The sequence below is a fragment of the Ascaphus truei genome, chromosome 4 (assembly GCF_040206685.1).
Source record: "Ascaphus truei isolate aAscTru1 chromosome 4, aAscTru1.hap1, whole genome shotgun sequence".
NCBI classification, from domain to species: domain Eukaryota; kingdom Metazoa; phylum Chordata; class Amphibia; order Anura; family Ascaphidae; genus Ascaphus; species Ascaphus truei.
In genome coordinates, this window is record NC_134486.1 from 223692936 (window position 1) to 223714910 (window position 21975).

Genomic DNA, 21975 nt, shown 5'->3' on the forward strand with positions numbered 1-21975 from the left:
GACGGATGTCCGTAGACCTCACAGTAGCCCAGCACCATGTTTCAAACAGGGTTTAGAGGCCTACGGGTGGTCCCCATCAGGCGCTGTGGTCCACCAGGTGATCTCCGCGGGTCACTGGGGGCCACAATGGGGTCTCCACGGGTAGGCCAACGGCTGTCTGGGGGGCCCCGGGTCAGACCCACAGGTGTCTGAGGGGCCTCGGGTGGTTCCCACGGGGGTCTGTGGGCCCACAGGTGGTCCCTACGGGTCTGTGGTGCCCCCAACAGACGTGGGGCCACCGGTTCTTCCCCGCAGGTATACCCCGTGGACAACTCCAGCCTGGTACCCCTGGAAAGCCCGAGGAGACCTCAGGTGGTCTCCAGTGGTCCCCCGTAGACAAAAAGGAACAAACCCTGTATGTTTAAAAAAATAAACCTGACCTATACATTAAATACACCAACCCCCCCCCCCCCCACCCACCCCCAACACATACAGTATAATTATGTGCAAAATAACTATTATCCAGATATGGATAATAGATTATTTTCCCATTATGAAACACATAAAACATGCATAAATAAAAACATGAAATCTTAATCTGAAAATCATCACATTGCATCTTACAATTAAACCAGCAGCTAGACAAATGTATATCAAATGTCACACAATTGCATTGAGTGTGTACATGATGCAATTAATCTGTGCATCATGTAACACTATGCAAAATCAATTTCAAAATAAAATACACTATGAACAATGTCCCCTAACCACCAATGCCATCCACAAAATCAAATAGAAAGTAAGCAACATAAATAAATTTACCATCAATCAATCAATTTCCTAAACCAATTACAATACAATCCAAATCAATTATACAATTCCCTATTCAATTCCTAAAGCCAAACCATTGCCAAAATAATTCTAAATGAAAGTAACCACCATCATTCAAATCTAACTACCAGAAATAAGCCATTAAAAATAACATGTAGCTAAATAAAAATTACATTACACACAAATGTATAAATAAAGCTGCTAAATACATTAGAAATACATGAGATACATAAACATTAGCAAAACAATCATTTATTATCCCTGTATGTATATACATAACATAAAGGGGCAATAAAAGAGCATAATAAACAATGCATTTACATCCCAAAATCACATACAATACACCCATTCAGTGCCCCTGAATGTATGTATATCCATAGGGACATAGATCAATTCAGGGGCATTAAATGGAATTAAAAAAAAAATACACATGAATAAAAAATCAAAAAAACCTGTAAAAGTTAAAATAATAAACTTTTCTTTTGTTTACTTACCATTAGCTGCCCACTCACCAAAATCCAGGGGAACCCGAAGCTCTCGGACCAAATCCAAAGTTAACCATAAAATAAAAGACCATTACAATCCACGTCTGTGTCTTCTTTCTTCTATTTGTAATCCTTTTCGTCAATTTGGGGTCTTCTTTTCTTCTTTGGGGTCTTCTCCGTCTTCTTCCATCTTCTTACGCCACGCCCTTCTTCTCTTCTTAGGAGGGGAGGTCTTCCCTCCTCGGCATCTGGCTTCAAAATGAGACGACATAGGCTTTTATAGGCCTATGACGTAACATTTTCGTCAAATGGTTCCCACGGCCCTGATTGGGCCGTGAAAACCATGTGATTTGGGGGGGATTTTTTTTTTGTTGACGTCATTTAAAGGCAATGACGCCAGCCTATCAGAATGGCTGAGATTCAATTGCCTTTAAGATGACGTCATCATAACAAAGATGCTGGAGACACATGGTACGGTAGCCAATCAGAGCGTGGGAATGAAATCCCAACTCTGATTGGCTGAAGCAAAGTCTCTGTCACATGGTCTACCAGAGCCAATCAGAGTTGGGATTTCGTTCCCACGCTCTGATTGGCTACCGTACCATGTGTTGCCGGCCATCTTTGTTTTGATGACGTAACCATAAAGGCAATTGAAGCTCAGCCATTCTGATTGGCTGGCGTCATTGCCTTTAAATGACGTCATCAAAAAAAATCCCCACTCCAAATCACATGGTTTTTACGGCCAAATCAGGGCCATGGGAATCATTTGACAAAAATGTGACGTCATAGGCCTATAAAAGCCTATATCGTCTCATTTTGAAGCCAGGCGCTGAGGAGGGAAGACCCCCCCTCCTAAAAAGAGAAGAAGGGCGTGGCGTAAGAAGATGGAAGAAGACGGAGAAGACCCCAAAGAAGAAATGAAGATCCCAACACTGACGAAAAGGATTACAAATAGAAGAAAGAAGACACAGACGTGGATTGTAATGGTTTTTTATTTTATGGTTACCTTTGGATTTGGTCCGAGAGCTACCACCGGTTCCCCTGGATTTCGGTGAGTGGGCATCTAATGGTAAGTAAACAAAAGAAAAGTTTATTATTTAACTTTTACAGTTTTTTTTGATTTTTTATTCATGTGTATTTTTTTTTAAATTCCATTTAATGCCCCTGAATTGATCTATGTCCCTATGGATATACATACATTCAGGGGCACTGAATGGGTGTATTGTATGTGATTTTGGGATGTAAATGCATTGTTTATTATGCTCTTTTATTGCCCCTGTATATTATGTATATACATACAGGGATAATAAATGATTGTTTTGCTAATGTTTATGTATCTCATGTATTTCTAATGTATTTAGCAGCTTTATTTATACATTTGTGTGTGTAATGTAATTTTTATTTAGTTACATGTTATTTTTAATGGCTTATTTCTGATAGTTAGATTAGAATGATTGTGGTTACTTTCAATTAGAATTCTTTTCGCAATGGTTTGGCTTTAGGAATTGAATAGGGAATTGTATAATTGATTTGGATTGTATTCTAATTGGTTTAGGAAATTGATTGATTGATGGTAAATGTATTTATGTTGCTTACTTTCTATTTGATTTTGTGGATGGTATTGGTGGTTAGGGGACATTGTTCATAGTGTATTTTATTTTGAAATTGATTTTGCATAGTGTTACATGATGCACAGATTAATTGCATCATGTACACACTCAATGCAATTGTGTGACGTTTGATATACATTTGTCTAGCTGCTGGTTTAATTGTAAGAGGCAATGTGATGATTTTCAGATTAAAATTTCATGTTTTTATTTATGCATGTTTTATGTGTTTCATAATGGGAAAATAATCTATTATCCATATCTGGATAATAGATATTTTGCCCATTACTGTATTGTATGTGTTAGGGAGCAGGGGGGATGTGTGTTGTATATTGCTATGTTTATTGGGGGCAATTGTCCCCAATAAACATGCTATTGTGCCTTAACCCCTTCATTGCCTTAGCGGATAGCCGCTAAGGTAATGAAGCTGCTTTAATGTATTTTTAATAATAGTGTGCGGGAGCAGGGGGTCCCCTGAGCTGAATCGCATTGATTTCTGCCTCAAGGACCCCCTGCTTCCCGAGTTACAGGCCCCAGTTTGGGTCATCGGTGCCAGTGTCACCGCCATCTTTATAGAGCCCACTTCGCGTCTTGGACGCTATAAAGATGGCAGCGACATTGGCCTCCGATGCCCCATACGGGGCCTGTAACTCGGGAAGCAGGGGGTCTCTGAGGCAGAAATCAATGCGGTTCAGCTCAGGGGACCCCCTGCTCCCGCACACTATTATTAAAATGTACATTAATGCAGCTTCATTACCATAGCGGATAGCCGCTAAGGTAAGGAATTATTGTTTATTGATATCTGTGTTTTGACAGTAGTGTAGATGTGTAGGGGGTCTCCGGAGCTGAACCACATTAGTTTCAGGTCCGGGGCCCCCCTACTTCAGGAGATACAGGCCCCGTTATGGGGTGCCGGTATCCCCTGCAGAATGTAAATGCCCCGGTCATGTGACGCGGAAGCTTTCAAAGTGCAGGGGATACCGGCACCCCATAACGGGGCCTGTATCTCCTGAAGTAGGGGGCCCCCAGACCTGAAACCAATGCGGTTCAGCTCCGGAGACCCCCTGCTCATGTACACTATTATTAAAATGTATTTGTTTTGTTGTACGATCGCCTGTAACAGCCTTGCATGGAGATGGCAAATCTCCATGCAAATGTTACATGCAGCTTTTTTTTCTATCAGCTAGCGTACGTAAAGTTTAAGAACGCTAGCAGGGGGGAAAAGCTTGCAAGTACGATAAGCCACTTTTTGGCCCGTCTGAGAGAAAATGGGCTCAAGGCCTTAGTGAATCGCGTCTCCGACTTCACTTTGTATCGGATGTGATTTTTAATTTCAACCAGACGCAAAAGCACAGAGCTTAGTGCATAGCCCCCATAGTCCCTGCCCAGATGAGTTTACAATCTATGATTTTGGTGCCTGAGGCACAGGGAGATTCTTTAATGTCACAAGGAGCTGACACCAGGAATTGAACCAAGTTCCTCCGATTCAATTTCTGTGTCAATGGGGCTTATTCTGTAAGGTGTGAGATGCACAGATTATATGCTTTTGCATGAAATGCCCCATTGACTTGAATGGGGCTTTTAATGTTAAAACACATCATCTGCGCTTATCACACCTTACAGAAAAAGCTCTAGTATCTTGACTCACTGAGCATACAACATTTTCATAGCACACTGAAACTGCTACTAAAATAAAAATTTCTGAAATTTGTACTTGCAACAACTCTTTAATCATCGGCAATAACGGGGAGGATGGGAGGGACCAGTGATAACTCCTGGGGGGAGGGGGTGGCACTTCCTGCCTGCTCCCTCCCATATTCCCTGTTATTGCTGTGTCTCGTCCCGTTTTACTGGTGCGGCGCCATCCAGTGACGTCATCCGAGCGCCGACGGATCTTCTGGCACCACACGTGGAGCCAGTGCTGGAGACTCACCTGGCTAGAAACTAAGCCTGTGTGAAGGGACTTTATATCTGGCACTTATTACACCCTACTGCCCCATACCGACGTGGTGACCTCGACACAGATCATCAAGTGCCGACGGAACCTCCGGTGCAACACGTGGAATGAATACTCAATAGTGGATACACGCTGGCGACTTGTGGACTGTCCTAGTCTGTAGTTACAGCTGGTCGCTGATCCATGGTGTTCCTGACCCCAGTGTGGTGTGGCGTATGGGTAATTTTGTCTCATGACATGCTGTTTTTACCCCTACTTGATGTACGCAGATTACTTATTCTTGTCATTTAATACATTTTATTGACTTACTACACTATGAGCGTTGTGCGCTGTTTTCTTATGTTTTTTCTGTTCTACTAAGTGTAGTGTCCAGTCTTCGGGGCACCCTGGAAGCGTAGACAGGTGCCACTGAAGGAGGGTTATCCTCTGCACTTTCTCCTTAGACTTCTGGGCCGACGCCCCTTTGGTCTCTTCCTTGCGGTATTCCTTAGACTTCTTAGGAGTGTTGAAGTGTAACTGAACCTCCTGCTTCCTAATTTGTTGAATGAAGCTGGGGGATGTTGTGGCCCAAGAGCCGCCTCGCATCATGAGGGCGATAGGGTGTGAGGGTAGAGATCCTTTCATGAGCTGTTTGAATCTGTACTAAGGACATTTGCAAGCATTGAGTGAATGCGGACAGCTCTTCTCCCTCCTTCTGGTGGAGAGCACAGAATTGAGCCAAGAGCTCATCCTCGGCAGTGTAGGCCTGGGTGAGGAGTTGAACTAGTTCATGGGCGGAGACTTTTCACTCGAACTCACGGTGCATTCGTACCAGTTGAGCAGCTGGGGGCCGTGGACACTCAACTATTCGCTGTCTCTTTATGGCCTCTGAGCAGGACAATTCCTCAAGCACCTGCAGGGTATGTTCTTTCCATGTTCCAAACTCTTCTTCTCTGATGGGAGTGGGAGATATCCCAGAGAAGGCTTTGAGTTTGTGGTAGGGTTGCGGCAGGGACAGCTGCCCTATCTTCTCCGTCAGCTGTTGTAGGACTCAAGGACTCCAGCGAGTAGCTGAGCCCCATCAGAACTGCTGGTACTGTGGTGGCTCCGACCAAACCATTGATTGCCAGCTTTGCTCCAGCTAGGACTCCCTGGGAGAAATGTGAGCACCTGACACTTTTCCTCACTAGGGAGGAAACTAGGGGTCTCTGTCTTGATGGTTAGTTTGGGATACATGAGGGGACATCCACCGGGTGGAGCTTTAGGGAGCGGTATAAACTGTGGCACATTGTCCTCCGTTATATCACCGCAGCAGTCAATTAGAACTGTACTCCACAGAAGGGTAGTATCCCATTTTATGTCTAAAATGCAGGCTTTAGTAAACCCCGGTATCTGTCTCAGTGTGTTGCACATTTCAGGCAAGGACAGTGATACTGGAACCTGGCCAATGGCAACCACATGACGGGGTGATGCATGGCATCATAGTGCCCACTCATGGACGCTCTGACGAGATGGAAGGGACATGTTTCCCTTCTGGGTCTGACTGTCTTTAATTTAGCTAGGGCACCGCAGGTCTGAATCTCATTAGCGCCTCCAAATGTAGCCCCCTTTCCCTGTAACTAAGGCAACTACGTGTGCTGCATTTACCTGTTGCTCACAGAAGGCTTAGGCCTCCGCCGCTTGGAGCCTGGGGTGAGCTCTCATTCTTCTCGGTACAGCACCTTGACCTGGGAGGGATAACCCCTCACAGGAGCCAATACTGTATTTAGAAATACGCACACTCAGGTATAGTACACAGGTATAGTATAACAGTTTACTAACACACACACAGATAATAATAACACTATAACACAACCTTCTCACAATGCAATGACCCAACACACTGTTCACACCCTGGGATCGGTCCAATCCTCTCACTCTACTCACCAGAGGTGTCCGCCTCTTGAGGGAGCTCCAACTGGAGTGTCTCCCTTAAAGTCTAATATTGCCTATGGTCTGGTCGCAGGCCGCAGCTCATCGCATGGCGTCCTTTCACCGGTGTACTAATATTGCTGTGTGCTATTGGGGAAGCATAAGCTAAGCCTTATAAGAGAATAAGGAAATAGACAGTGCCCTATCATAGCACTCCTAGTTTAAATATGATATGAATTAATTAAAATCAGACTTTATTTGGTATCAATAGCATAAAATAAAGTTGGACAAACTAACACAAACAACCACAGTAAATTATACTCCTGAAAGCGTCATCAGACGCGAAACGGCCGTTGGTGTACTACGTTAATATGTTAGCTTCTATCATGTAATCCCGGAAGCAGCATTAAACACAGTGGCTGGCTCTATAGCATTTAGTGGCATGCAAGCTACCCTAAGCTTTGCAAGGGAGACTTTTATTAGATATATACTAATATAATCTCAAATAAGTAGCTGTATGCAACCTACTATGATTTTACCATTAGAACTTCAGTCGCTAGAATTACGCATTCACCTAGTCATTATTATATTAGAGATGATTAAACTCATACTTACTGGTCGAGCAGCCTTCCGGTCCACGCGCATCTGGTGGGCGGTAAGGTCATAGCTGTGGAGGATAATTCATTTATCTATTATCACTTGAGAAAGCATATATGCAGTTTAACTCTAAGCATTGTGGCACAATTTTACTATCTACTATGCCAGTGCAAGCTACCTGAGATTTCTCTGCTATGGCTAATACTCTATGTTTAATACATCCCGCAAGTCCTCCTTTACCAACAATGGGGATCTAACATTGGATGTCAGTTTAGACTACTGACTAGTTAGAAAGACAGCACTATACTAAGGGAATATAACCCTCCTGCTGATGCAGTGTCAGTTGGCACAAACAGTACAATGTATAGATATCATTAAGTGTGTGTTGCTATTCTTTGCCACCAGCTACTACACCTCCAAGAGTAGTGCTTCCAGGAACAATATAATTACTATTAAATATACTCACTCTCACATGTTTCATACACCGCTGGAGGAGTTCATACAACACTTCCAGTGGTAACAATATTTGTATACAGTGTATCTACAGACTATGGGGAGTGCTTCACTAGCAACTAAGACATTACTGTTTCCTCTGACTATATTATATGCACTTGTATATATCCCATAGTGTTACACGCAAGCCTACTAATAGCTCAGCATATTACATCAGCTGAGTCAGGGTTCAATATATAGTAGATCTCGGAATCTCTATCATGTCTTCATTGACACAATAGGTTACTAGAACCTTACTCTTACTACATTAAGAGGTTTAAAAAAAAAAATTATATACACAGTATATATATATATATATATATATATATATATATATATATATATATATATATATATAGTGATGCCGACACCACATTGCAGTCTCTTCTATCCCAAATGAGGCAGGAAATGCTGTATTTCTTTATACTTGGGGTTTATTTACAGGGATAAATAATACGAATAGGCCCACCGTCCCTTTAAGAAAACCAAATAAAATCCTATCCCTATTCTGGGAACTAACTGACTTCTCAGGCCCTTACTATCAGGGCCGCCAGCTAAGCCGGTTGTCAGCTGCAAAACATGTACATTCCATACAAAGTCTCTGCAGATAATAACAAAGCGCTTGCCTTATCTTTAGTCTTTTAAGGTCCTCTGCAACCAGATGTCACTGCTTCAGCATGGCTCTCTCAGCAGTGTCTCTCACTCTCTGCAAGCTTCTTTAACCAGCTCCTGGTAGCTGGGGAGCTCCTCTGTCCCCCCCCCCCCCTTCTGTGGGGAAAACTGTCTCTCAGTGCCTTGCTGCTTCCATACTCCTTCCTGATTAATTAGCCAGCAGGTGAGCAGCCATGCCAGAGAGGATTAACTTAACTCTCTGTGGTGAAAAAGTCCAATAGCTGCCCCATTCAGTCCTAGAGGACAGCGATGGCATCACAATATATATATATATATATATATATTTATATATATACCTCCGTCTTTTTTATACTCCACTGGGTATTACCTAGGTTATCTCTCAGTGGTCCCCAATGGACTGTTTCACACGAGTCTCATACATGTCTGAATACAGAACTCACAACTTGAGATAATCCATCTTAAACCTTCATCTTGTTATAAGTTATTAATCATATATCATAACAAGAATTGGTGTTATTGATCTGATCTAATCACCAATGTATAGCCAGCAACTCTAGTGCACACCAGCACAGGAGTATCATTTATTGTGGTTGTTTGTGTTAGTTTGTCCAACTTTATTTTATGTTATTGATACCTATTAAAGTCTGATTTTAATTAATTCATCATCACATTTAAACTAGGAGTGCTACAGTACAATAGGGGCCTCTCTTTTTCCTTATTCTCTTATAAGGCTTAGTCTATGTTTATCATTAACCCCAGCACCCAGTTCCCCTAGTGACTGCTGCCAAAGTGGATTCCCTCTTTCTCCCCCTTTCCACCCAATTTCTATTGAGGAAGCATCCCTATCTAGGGGCCTTCCCTACAACACACAAACTTGAGGGACTGGAGCCTATCTGGGGCCTACAGGGCAACCTGGCCTAGTCCTGGACACTACCTGCTCCACTGGTGTCCCTGCTCTGATTGGCGCGCAGCTTTCATTCACGCCAAACTCTATTCCTTACTACCTGGGGGATTCTGGGACATGTAGTCCCGTGCGGAGCCGTCTCCTAAGATGGCTGCCGCAACAACTAAGTGCGTATGCACAAGGACTGCACTGCGCATGCACAAGATCCAACATGGTGGCGCCCACCACCGGGCATTGCCGCGGAGCTCTGGCTGCACCCGGGCACCTCTGCAGCCGCCCCCCTCCCGACCAGGATGTAAGAGGGGACTCGGCTACATATTCATTGAAGTTAACAGACTCTGGAGCAGTAAATAATTTGCTCTCAGGCTCTGATTATATCCATGACATGATAGCTTCTACCTATTATATCAGACTTTAACAGTTAATACTACCACCATTATTGTAACCCCAATAGGCACATGGTTTGACCTGTGTTAAACTAACAGCAGTTACATTGTGGTAGTATAGGTTTGCATGTCTCTATATAATCTCCCTAGCATAGGAGTTAACCTCTCACTTACCTGAATTGATATTTTGCAGTGAATATATCATCTGCATATACAGTATGAATTACAGCTTAGCAATTGGCTATTGATGACCCCACATCTATAAACATGTAGATTGTGGTTAAGCTTCAAATGTGTATTTTATGCAGTTTTTTAATAGTATGTTATTTGTACCCTATTCTAATTTTTCACCATTTGGTGACACACAGTAGTGCTCTGGGCTGTATCAATCACCCCAGAGTTTTAGATAAACACACTAATATCTAATACGACCAATTTAGATGCCTACTATCAGGCCTAAATACTCCATAAAATAGGAGATCACTATAATGAGACTCCATTGGAGGTGAACAATTGTTTCAAAGAGGGTCAGAATACTATTATCTGCCATAGTAGCGTTCTGTATATATGCTAATTTTTAGTGAGTGGTTAAAGAAATTGGCCAAGGATTTATTATTGCCAATCCCAGTCTCACTACCATTTTTTAATTATTACCATTAAAATGTTTTATTAATAACATGCTCATTAAACTAACTGCGATGGGAATTATATATAGAAATATGGTGCAACTAAATATACTTACTTATGTGAATTTCTTTTGTGACACGCAATCTATTTGTTAGCTATGTCATGATTTGATTGGCACCACACAATCAATAGGTTGCCAGGGTTAATTTAAAGAGAGGGCAACAAGTGTTATCGCTTTCTTGCTATCTTTCTCTCACTCCAATCTTTCTTTCTCTCTTTCTCTCTTTCTCTCTTCTCTCTCTTTCTCTCTTTCTCTCTTTCTCTCTTTCTTTCTTTCTTTCTTTCTCCATATAGCATTTAAAGCTATAGGGCCATATTTACTAAGCAGAGCTACTCCATAAGACACCTTCCAGTGCTTGAAGATATCTTAAGGCACCTTCAAGTGAATGGCCAAAAATATGTTTTAGGATGCATTAAAAGGCAGCCAATGTGCCCCATAGTTAAATTAAGAAATTAAATGGTGAGCACATATATATATATATATGTGTGTGTGTGTGTGTGTGTGTGTGTGTGTGTGTGTGTGTGTGTGTGTGTGTGTGTGTGTGTGTGTGTGTGTGTGTGTGTGTGTGTGTGTGTGTGTGTGTGTGTGTGTGTGTGTGTGTGTGTGTCTGTGTATGTGTGTGTGTGTGTGTCTGTGTGTGTGTCTGTGTGTGTGTGTTTTTACAGTGATGCCTATAGCATAATAGGTACTGTAACAGAGCTCTACATTTCAGCAAACCTTTCTTTTCACTCATGATATCTGCAGGTCCAGTGCCATAGCTACACAGGATACTGCTGGTGTGTATCGCCCAATGGACGTCCAATAAGTGGTACTGCTGTAGCTCACAAAACTCCTCGCTGCCCAGGTGAGATATAATAATCATTGAACTAATGTGCTGCATATTTGGAAAATGTTGAATCGCAAATTAATATAGAAACCACAGGAACTTACTTTCAATGTTTTTATAACACATTATTTGCAGTCATACATTTAGAAAAGTGTAATGTATGCTATTGTAGCCAGCACAACATGTTATTGCCAACATTTCTAGAGTTGGTAACTGGAAAATTAGGCTGATTGTAATTTGCAATGTGAAAGAAAAGGAATAGCTGTTAAAATACTAAAGGTCATATTTACTTGGCAGCACTATTGTTTGACACCTCCCAACACGTTAAATGCAGAAGTTTCTTGGGTGGCGGTGCAACTGCCTTTGAAAAAATTAGTGGGACCAAAATTGCAGTATGCTGGGTACAAAACGTTTAATGGCACATAAAAAGACAGCAACAGACAAACTATGATGCGTTTCAGCCGCCAAGGGCCTTTGTCAAAGAGTATAGTATGTACAAGACACTTAAAATTTAAATACCCCCCTGTTCCCGCCTCCTGTGATGACGTATCAGCTCTCTCTGCCTATGAGAATCATCCCGCCCCCTCTGACAGGGACGCTAAGTAATTGCTATATTAAACACAGCTGATATCTCTTAAATAAGCAGGAATCACAAGGAGACATAGAAACTTCAACTCCCCTATGACGTGACGGCTGAGCCACCAATGACAAGCTTATGGTTTGTTTATACTTTTCGCTTAACAATTGGCCTGCTGGAACCGATGATACACGAACAGAGGCAGAACACAAATGGGTATTATAAACACACACAGTACAATGGAAAGTTGCATAAATGAATACCTTCCACATCATACATTCAAAGGGAATAAAAATCCAAGCAAAAACGAGCAGTGCGGACCTCCCTTACCTATTTGTCAAAATGAACTGTGTGACACTAAAACTCACTCCATGTATGAAGTGATTTGAAAAATTAAAAACAACAGTGCTGAATATTAGATCCCCATCACAATATATCACAATTAGCATTAACTGGAAAGGTTGTTTATATAATAAATTCATATCTTGTCATAAACTTTATAATACATATGTCTATAAATATAAAAGAACTTATTAATTGTTTCTGGACAAATTACAGATAATGAATAAACAGATATACCTATCATTGGTTGATGGTTATAAAATAGCTAACCACTGGACAATCAACATTGGACCTTATAAACCCAATGATTATTTCTATATTGCATGTCTGACTGGATAAAAAATATATATAAGTCATGGATAAGAGGGAAGAAAGAGGGAATGGCACATATAAAAGGGGGGAGGTATAAAGGGGGGGGAATTGGGAGGTAGAGAGGGAAGGGGGAGGGGGAGGGGAAAAAAGGAAAGAGGAGAACAGGAGAACAAAGGAACTAAGTTTAATGTAAAAAATGTTGAAGTTCCCAGTCAACATTGATGCCCACTGGGGCCATTGTGTCCAAAGAGAACATCCAGAACATCTCTCTCTTATTCAGAGTATTTAATCTATCCCCCCCACGTATGTTGGCTACTATATGTTCAATAGCGATAAATTTTAAGTTATCAAGGCCACCGTGGGGACATTCTACAAAATGTTTAGAAACAGAATGTTTCAAATCTTTGTTCTTAATGAATCTCACATGTTCCATCATGCGTTGTTTAAGAGGCCTCATGGTACGACCTACATAACCTTTACTACATTTACACCAGATGTAATAAATTATGAATTGTGTATTACAATTAATAAATGTCTTTATAACATGTGGTTTACTCAGTTTTTTAACTACAAGTGATTATGTGGGATGAGCAAATTTATATATCCTATATGTCCCACATCTGAAAAAGCCCTTAACTACCTTTGGACCATTTTTAACAAATGGAAGCAGGTCGGTATCCAAACTCAAAATTTCCCAATGTTTGCGAATGATGTCTTTCACTTGTTTGGCCTGGTTACTGAATTTAGTCACAAAATAAGGTGATGTATCCTCAACCTTATATTTAGTTCCACCAAATATTTTTTTGGCACCGCCAAATGTAGTTTTCAAAAGGGCCAAAACATTGGCCAATTATCTTTCCCCCAGCCTTTTTTCATCTAAAGCCACTCCTACACTAGAAACAACTAAGGGCTTTTTCAGATGTGGGACATGTAGGATATGTAAATTTGCTCATCCCACAAAATCACTTGTAGTTAAAAAACTGAGTAAACCACATGTTATAAAGACATTTATTAATTGTAATACACAATTTGTAATTTATTACATCTGGTGTAAATGTAGTAAAGGTTATGTAGGTCGTACCATCAGGCCTCTTAAACAACGCATGATGGAACATGTGAGATTTATTAAGAGCAAAGATTTGAAACATCCTGTTTCTAAACATTTTGTAGAATGTCCCCACGGTGGCCTTGATAACTTAAAATTTATTGCTATTGAACATTTAGTAGCCAACATACGTGGGGGGGATAGATTAAATACTCTGAATAAGAGAGAGATGTTCTGGATGTTCTCTTTGGACACAATGGCCCCGGTGGGCATCAATGTTCACTGGGAATTTCAACATTTTTTACATTAAACTTAGTTCCTTTGTTCTCCTGTTCTTTTCCCTCCCTTTTCCTTCCTTTACCTCTCTTCATTCTCCTTCTTTACCTTTCCTCACTTCCCCATCCCATTTCCTCGCCCCCTCCTTCCCCCTTCCTCCCCCCCCTCCCTCCCTTCCCTCCCTTCCCACCCCACCCCCCTCCTCCCCCCCTCTTTCCTTTTTTCCCCTCCCCCTCCCTTTCTACCTCCCCCCTCCCCCTCCCCCCCTTTATACCTCCCCCCTTTTTTATGTGCCATTCCCTCTTTCTTCCCTCTTATCCATGACTTATATATATTTTTTATCCAGTCAGACATGCAATATAGGAAGTATGCCTGTTCCGGTGAGGAGAGGCAATTCAGCGGGCACCACGAGGCAGAAGAAAAAGTTGCTGAAGCTGGACTGTGCTGTATAACAATTCTTTAATAAAGCATGATTAAAAAGAGGGGGGACGCATACCCCTGCACCTCTAACGCGTTTCACCCGCAAAATGGGCTTTTTCAAAGACATGCAATATAGAAATAATCATTGGGTTTATAAGGTCCAATGTTGAATGTCCAGTGGTTAGCTATTGTATAACCATCAACTAATGATAGGTATATCTGTTTATTCATTATCTGTAATTTGTCCAGAAACAATTAATAAGTTCTTTTATATTTATAGACATATGTATTATAAAGTTTATGACAAGATATGAATGTATTATATAAACAATCTTTCCAGTTAATGCTAATTGTGATATATTGTGATGATCTAATATTCAGCACTGTTGTTTTTAATTTTTCAAATCACTTCATACATGGAGTGAGTTTTAGTGTCACACAGTTCATTTTGACAAATAGGTAAGGGAGGTCTGACTGCTCGTTTTTGCTTGGATTTTTATTCCCTTTGAATGTATGATGTGGAAGGTATTCATTTATGTAACTTTCCATTGTACTGTGTGTGTTAATAATACCCATTTGTTTTCTGCCTCTGTTCGTGTATCATCGGTTCCAGCAGGCCAATTGTTAAGCGAAAAGTATAAACAAACCATAAGCTTGTCATTGGTGGCTCAGCCGTCACGTCATAGGGGAGTTGAAGTTTCTATGTCTCCTTGTGATTCCTGCTTATTTAAGAGATACGGTATCAGCTGTGTTTAATATAGCAATTACTTAGCGTCCCTGTCAGAGGGGGCGGGATGATTCTCATAGGCAGAGAGCGCCGATACGTCATCACAGGAGGCGGGAACAGGGCGGTATTTAAATTTTAAGTGTCTTGTACATACTATACTCTTTGACAAAGGCCCTTGGCGGCTGAAACGCGTCATAGTTTGTCTGTTGCTGTCTTTTTATGTGCCATTAAACGTTTTGTACCCAGCATACTGCAATTTTGGTCCCACTAATTTTTTCAAAGGCAGTTGCACCGCCACCCAAGAAACTTCTGCATTGAACACCAACCCGGTAGGAGCACGCCCCACAGCACCTGGATCGCAAGAGACCTGTGAGTTTCCTTTCTCCTGTTTGCACTGTACCTATGGCCTGTGACACCCATACTAAGTATACCTTATATAGAGGTTAGTGGGAGTCCACAAAGAGTGGCTTTAAGGGTTGCTAGTGACAAGGATACAACTCATTAAGCTGTGTGATTTGGAATTATTTCATTGTTTGCATTGCATGGCCGTTTCCTGTGAGCATTGCATAGGAACACTGGCTCCTATTCCTTCACCTTCCCAACACGTTAAGACACCTTGGGCCATATTTACTAAGAAGTATTTTGCCATATAATGTTTTGCAGTGTTAGGTGTCTTATCTATAGACATGGGTGAGATTTGTTTGCGGATTTGGATAAACCTCAGATCGTCCGGTTCCTTAGGTCCACGGATTTCCACGGATCAATCGCAAATAGGCCAATCCGCCTTTTCCGGATATTGGTTTTCTTCAGTATCTCTGACAATCTACATGACGGATTCATAATCCACAGTCAGATTGTTATTAATCCACACTCAGATTAAATCAGAGAGAAAGTGCAGATTTTTAACAATCCGCGGTGCGGATTTCGGACTCAAAATGTGCGTACAATTTTGACTCATTATTGCATCATGTTGAATACCTGATTGGTACATTTTAAATGAAAACAGAATTATGGGTATTTAAATATTCATTATTTGTGTGATATTATTTTTGATTGCCATAATACTTTCTAAACTATATATTTTGTTAACCTATAATCAGGGGTGCGCAAACCTCTTGAGCTGCGCCCCCCTGCCCAGCAGCGCCCTCCCTCCCCAAGGACTCGGCGTCAAATTAAGTTACAGTCATGTGACGTCACGTGAACCCGCCGCATCATTTGACGTGCGTTGCCATGGTGACGCGTCTTGTCACATGACCCCGCAGCGTCATTTGATGGCGCATTGCCATGGCGAAATGTCACCGAAGACCCAGCAGAGAGCAGGTAAGTGAGTTACAAAGGCCTCACGCCTCCCCCGGCATTTAATTTAAATGCCGTGGGTAAGAACGCAGGGCCACTGTAACCGCCGCGCCCCCCCCCCTAGAAATTCTCCCCAGTTTGCTTAATTCTCCCCAGTTTGTGCAATTCTCCCTGACCGATATAATGAAACATCTGTGCCAAAAAAAGTTGATTGATACATAGCATTTTCATTCTGCGCTAACACTATTAAGAGGGGCGACACCATTCAATTTAGCACACTATTTGTACGCACTTTCTACTTTTTGGCACACAGAAATAATTATTTTAGTACTTGCCATTAATATCCATTTGTGTGCACCAATGAAAATACAAATTTTTGACACTGGTGGTGCAGATTGAAAAATTAAACTATAATACTATTTTTTTAACACAGCACTAAGTATATACATATTATTTGAGAAATAATTTTGATTTATAGCTAGATCAGAGTATTTTTTATATTTACTAATTTCAGTTTTGCAGTAATCCCTATATTTTTTCATACTGCTTTTTTTCTATGCCGATTTAAAATGAAATAAAATTACTTTTAATTAGTTAATGTTTTCTGTCCTATTTTTTAAATAATATGATTTTAGCGAATATGCAATATGTGGGGCTGTCTGTGGAAGTCATTCATCTCTATTGGGTTGTGTTAATTAATGTTTTAACACTAAAATATCCAAGCATTTGCCCACTCTGCACTCTTCTTTTTATTATTTATGGATAATATGACACTCCTACAATGGAGCACATTTAAACACAGGGGATTTATGTAAATTAATCAAATACAATTTGCATATTTGCTCACCCATTTTTAGAGAATGGAACATAGAAAGTTGAACAGAAGCTTCTATAATTGACAATAGTAATCTGTATAATCCATTTTTATTATTTCTTGCTGACATTTACTTTTACAAACAAGGGAAGGCCCTTAGGGTAGCAGATGCAGTTGATCAATACTAAGTTTCCCAGCACTGAAGCATTTCTGATAATTAGAGATGTGTGAAATGTTGCACTAGCAAACTTTTAAGTCGGTAGGCCAATGCATGTTCATTTAATTTGTGCTACATTCACCTCCAAAATTTGATTTTAAAAAAATCACGGGACATTTTGCTAGAACGTTTTGTAAAGTTTGATAGAACCAGCAGTGATGCAAATCAGAGCAGGTTTGCACATTTTTTTTAATGATAATGTTTTGAAAAACAAAGATAAGTGACTCCCTATTGATAAATTTGTCAGTCCATTACCATATGTAATGTGTCTGACATCCCTGTGTTTGGATATCTTCTGGTTAAAAAGTCATAACAAAATAATAGCGTCCAAAAAAACTGCCATAGCAAGGATCAGGAATCATGTTAAGAGATGTTGCTATCCTATTATAAGCAACAATATGACAGTTGGAGCAGGCATTATTACTCAATTAACCCAAGTTAACAGCAGTATAATGCAAAGAATAACATGTGTGTTAAGGTTTTAATGCACATTACCTAAGGTAAATATTTACTCAACCCTTTCAGTGCAGGAAGGCCTGTCATTCAGAGATCAAGACCAAGTGATTGCTTACTGTAGCGATTACGTGGTTGCAGCTGGCCACCTAATAAAATGAATAGATATGAAGCATTCTGCACTTTCATTCAGATTGTATTTACTGCTCTTTGGGAATGACGAACATGACTAGCTCTAGAAAAGAAGTCAAAACCTAATCCCTGAAGGGCCCCTGAAGTGCTGGCCCTGGCGATGTTAAGGCTACGTCATAAGGGCAGTGAAGAGGTTAATTAAGCATCTTCCTAAATGTAGCATGAATGAAAACAAGACACAGGAATACAGTAGGTAAAACAGGTGTTGCAGTGTTAATAAAAAATATAACTTTACAACTAAGCAGAAAATTATTATTTCCACTGTAAAGTACATTTTCTTCAAAGAGTGTAATCATTTTATTTATTTATTTATAAAATATTTTACCAGGAAGTAATACATTGAGAGTTACCTCTCGTTTTCAAGTATGTCCTGGGCACAGAGAAAAACAAATAATACATGGTTACAAGTACAGTTACATAAATGAACAAGGTATACATTATATACAAGACATTGCATGCACAGTTAAAGAAAATATATATTATGAGCGTATGAAACAGTTACAGACCAGGTTAAAATGTGAGACAGCCTTAGATTTGAAAGAACTTAAACTGGTGGTGGATGTGAGGGTCTCTGGTAGGTTGTTCCAGTTTTGGGGTGCACGGAAGGAGAAGGAGGAACGTCCGGATACTTTGTTGAGCCTTGGGACCATGAATAGTCTTTTGGAGTCTGATCTCAGGTGATAGGTGCTGCATGTGGTAGGGGCAAGGAGCTTGTTCAGGTAGCTGGGTAGCTTGCCCAGAAAGTACTTGAGGGTGAGACAGGAAAGGTGAACTTTGCGCCTAGACTCTAGTGATGACCAATCTAGTTCTTTGAGCATTTCGCAGTGATGTGTGTTGTAGTTGCATTGGAGAACAAAACGACAAATTGAATTGTAGAGGGTGTCAAGTTTGCTAAGGTGGGTTTGAGGTGCCGAGCCATATACTATGTCTCCATAGTCAATAGTTGGCATTAGCATCTGCTGTGCAATACGCTTTCTGACCAGGAGACTTAGGGAGGATTTGTTCCTGTAAAGTACCCCTAGTTTGGCATAGGTCTTGGTTGTCAGGGTATCAATGTGCATCCCGAATGTTAAGTGGGAGTCAAACCATAAGCCCAGGTATTTAAAACTAGTGACAGGTGTTAGGGTGGTGTTAGCGTTGGTTCTAATCAGTAGCTCAGTCACTGGAAGCTTTACAAATTTAGTCTTGGTCCCAAATACCATTGTTACAGTCTTGTCAGTGTTTAAAAACAGTTTGTTTTGGGAAATCCAGTTTTCGTGTCTCAAAAAGTCAGACTGAAGTATGTGTTGAAGGTCAGAGAGGCTATGGCTGTGTGCATATAGAATTGTGTCATCTGCATACATGTGTATTGAGGCTTCCTTACAAGCTGTGGGAAGATCATTAATGAACACTGAGAAGAGTAGGGGCCCCAGAACAGAGCCTTGCGGGACACCACAGGTGATATCCAGGGGGTTGGAGTAAGAGCCTGAGATGGACACATGTTGGGATCTTCCTGATAGGTAGGACTGAAACCAGTTTAAAGCATGTTTCCCTATTCCAGAGCTCTGGAGTTTGTTAAGCAGGATAACATGATCAACTGTGTCAAAAGCCTTTGCAAAATCTAGGAATACTGCACCAGTGAGTTGTCCCCGTTCCATTCCACACTGGATTTCATTGCAAACTTTTAGCAGGGTAGTTATGGTGGAGTGTTTGGGACGAAACCCAGACTGGAATTGGCTAGGGAAATTTGTCTTGGTGTAGAAATCGCTTAATTGGGAGTGGACACATTTTTCCATAACTTTGGATAGAATTGGGAGAAGTGAGATTGGCTTGTAGTTTGAGACAGTGTTTTTGTCCCCACTTTTGAAGATTGGGACAACTCTGGCAGTTTTCCAGGTCTTAGGGATATGGCCTGCAGACAGGATAAAGTTGACTATGGACGCAATTGGTTTGGCAATGGCTGGGGCACCAAGTTGTAGGAACCTAGATTGTAGTAAGTCGGGTCCACATTGGCTGCTTAGTTTTAGTTTGAGGAGCGCTTGTGTAATCTCCTCTTCAGATACTGGGCTAAATTGAAAATTGTGGGCAGTGTTGGGAGGGGGTGGGACTGTAGGGATACTCCCAGGATGAGATTCATGTTTGGGGTTTGTGCTGCGTTTCGCTAATAAGTTAGTGGCACACCCCACAAAGTAATCATTGAATGCATTTGCAATGTCAGTGGGGTTTGTCAGAGTAATATCCCCCTTAGTGATATTACTTGGTTGTTGATTGTTAGGAGGCTGGAATATATTGTTGATAACCTTCCAGAAGTTAGCATTTACATAGCTTTATAGCTCCTTATTTTACAGTGATCTGAACGTTCATATTGAGAATCATTGCCCATTCTAAAATTATAAATGTTTGAGTACTATTAAGAGCTTATAAACTTACTAAATTAAGGGTACATCTATAAATTCCAAAGTGGCCAATCGGGCCATAGACTTCAATTGGTGTTTTCCGACGAAAATGGACAACACTGTTTTGGTGTATACATATATATAGGAGATACATACCTCCATAGTAGGTGCCGGTAGTCGCTTAGCTTGGCTAGCAGGGATCACATACTGGCCACTTTTCAAAGCTCCCATGCCCTTTGCTCCAATAGTAAGCCGTGACATCAGCGGTGCAACATCTTATTTGCCCATGTGACACAGGAGCTTTGAAAGCAGGGGGTTACCTTTGGAGGTAAGTATCTCAGGAGGTAGGGGCTCCCTTCAGATGAACCCCATTAATTTTTTCATTAAAGACACCCTGCTTCAATCTTCTATAAAAAAATAAAAAAAACAATGGCTTTGATTGCTCCTTTAATGTACCTTATATATATAGGTTTACCTCAGCTGCTTCCTCTTTGCACTGTGTTGAAGTAACAAGTTAAGAGGATGCTCCACATCACTCATTTAGTGTCCAGAAGTGGGCTGCTATGGGTGACTCAGTCTCACGTAATCCTACGCATGTGGCTTCATCAAGTGATAGCAGTCATAGGAAGACATTACTATATATGTAATTTGTTACCATGGTAACATAATGTTATGTCTGATAGACAATAACAAATATCAATTCTATTGATTTAACCTATACGCAATATATACAATCCCACTAACCCATTGGTCACAGAGACTCGAAAACCACACATTTCAGAAATATATTGCAACTGAATCATCACTAAGGCCCCCTTGGTGCTATGTTTGCAATTTCAAAAAGTCTCTTGCTTGCAGAATTGTTTTTACCTGCACCCCCTTCCCCTCGATAATTCAAACCAATGTGTTTTTTACCTTATATGTGTAACCTCCTCTGTATTTTGAATTTGTGTTACTTTATAAATGCCTTGATACCCAGTGGTGTAACAAGCGCCCAAATTGCCCAGGCACCTTCTGGGGGCCCCAGGTTGGACGGGGGGGGGGGGGGCAAAGGGAGTCAGGACCCTCCTCCCGAACTCGACATGAATCCCCCCAAGCTGTTACATAGGCCCCGTGCTCTTCCCCACAGCAATTAAACTGATTGCCACAGGAGAGAGTGGGGCCTCTGTAAGACAGCAGCCCTTCTCCATTGACGTTGTGGCCTCATATGACGCTGCATCGTCATGGTGACACAACGTCAGGTAATGGAACTTCCCCCAGTAAGTGAACTGTCCGCTTACACTGAAGTAACACCACTGTTGATACATAGCCCATGTTGGGAAAAAAAAACCCTCATGATATTTATTTTTGTGTGTTCTCAAAATCTTTCATGTAATGGTCTTTCAGAAAGCACAGTAAGTCGAAGCACTGTCAATATTCAGTACACTGTTTTTTATTTTTATGTTTTACCCTTAATACAATGCAAAATATTAAACACAATTTCCAGCTAGATAAATAAATTATACTTGTTTATGAGCACCCAAAAAAATAAATGAAACAAAAACAAAAATGTAATTAGTTTTTTATCGCTACATAAAGGAAATTGAAGCATTCATATTAATATTAATATTCATTACTCTGTTTTTCTAAATTACTGAATATGTATTTAACACAT

The 21975-nt window shown here is 40.9% G+C and overlaps 1 protein-coding gene across 2 annotated transcripts in view; it reads left to right on the plus strand.

The window, feature by feature from the left end:
• SMOC2 (SPARC related modular calcium binding 2) overlaps window positions 1-21975 on the plus strand; it is a 438788-nt gene that overhangs the window by 191351 nt on the left and 225462 nt on the right. For both annotated transcript variants that reach the window (XM_075596923.1, XM_075596922.1), the window contains exon 4: window positions 11194-11293. In XM_075596923.1, the coding sequence (XP_075453038.1) occupies window positions 11194-11293 (100 nt within the window). The remainder of the gene's footprint in view (window positions 1-11193; window positions 11294-21975) is intronic.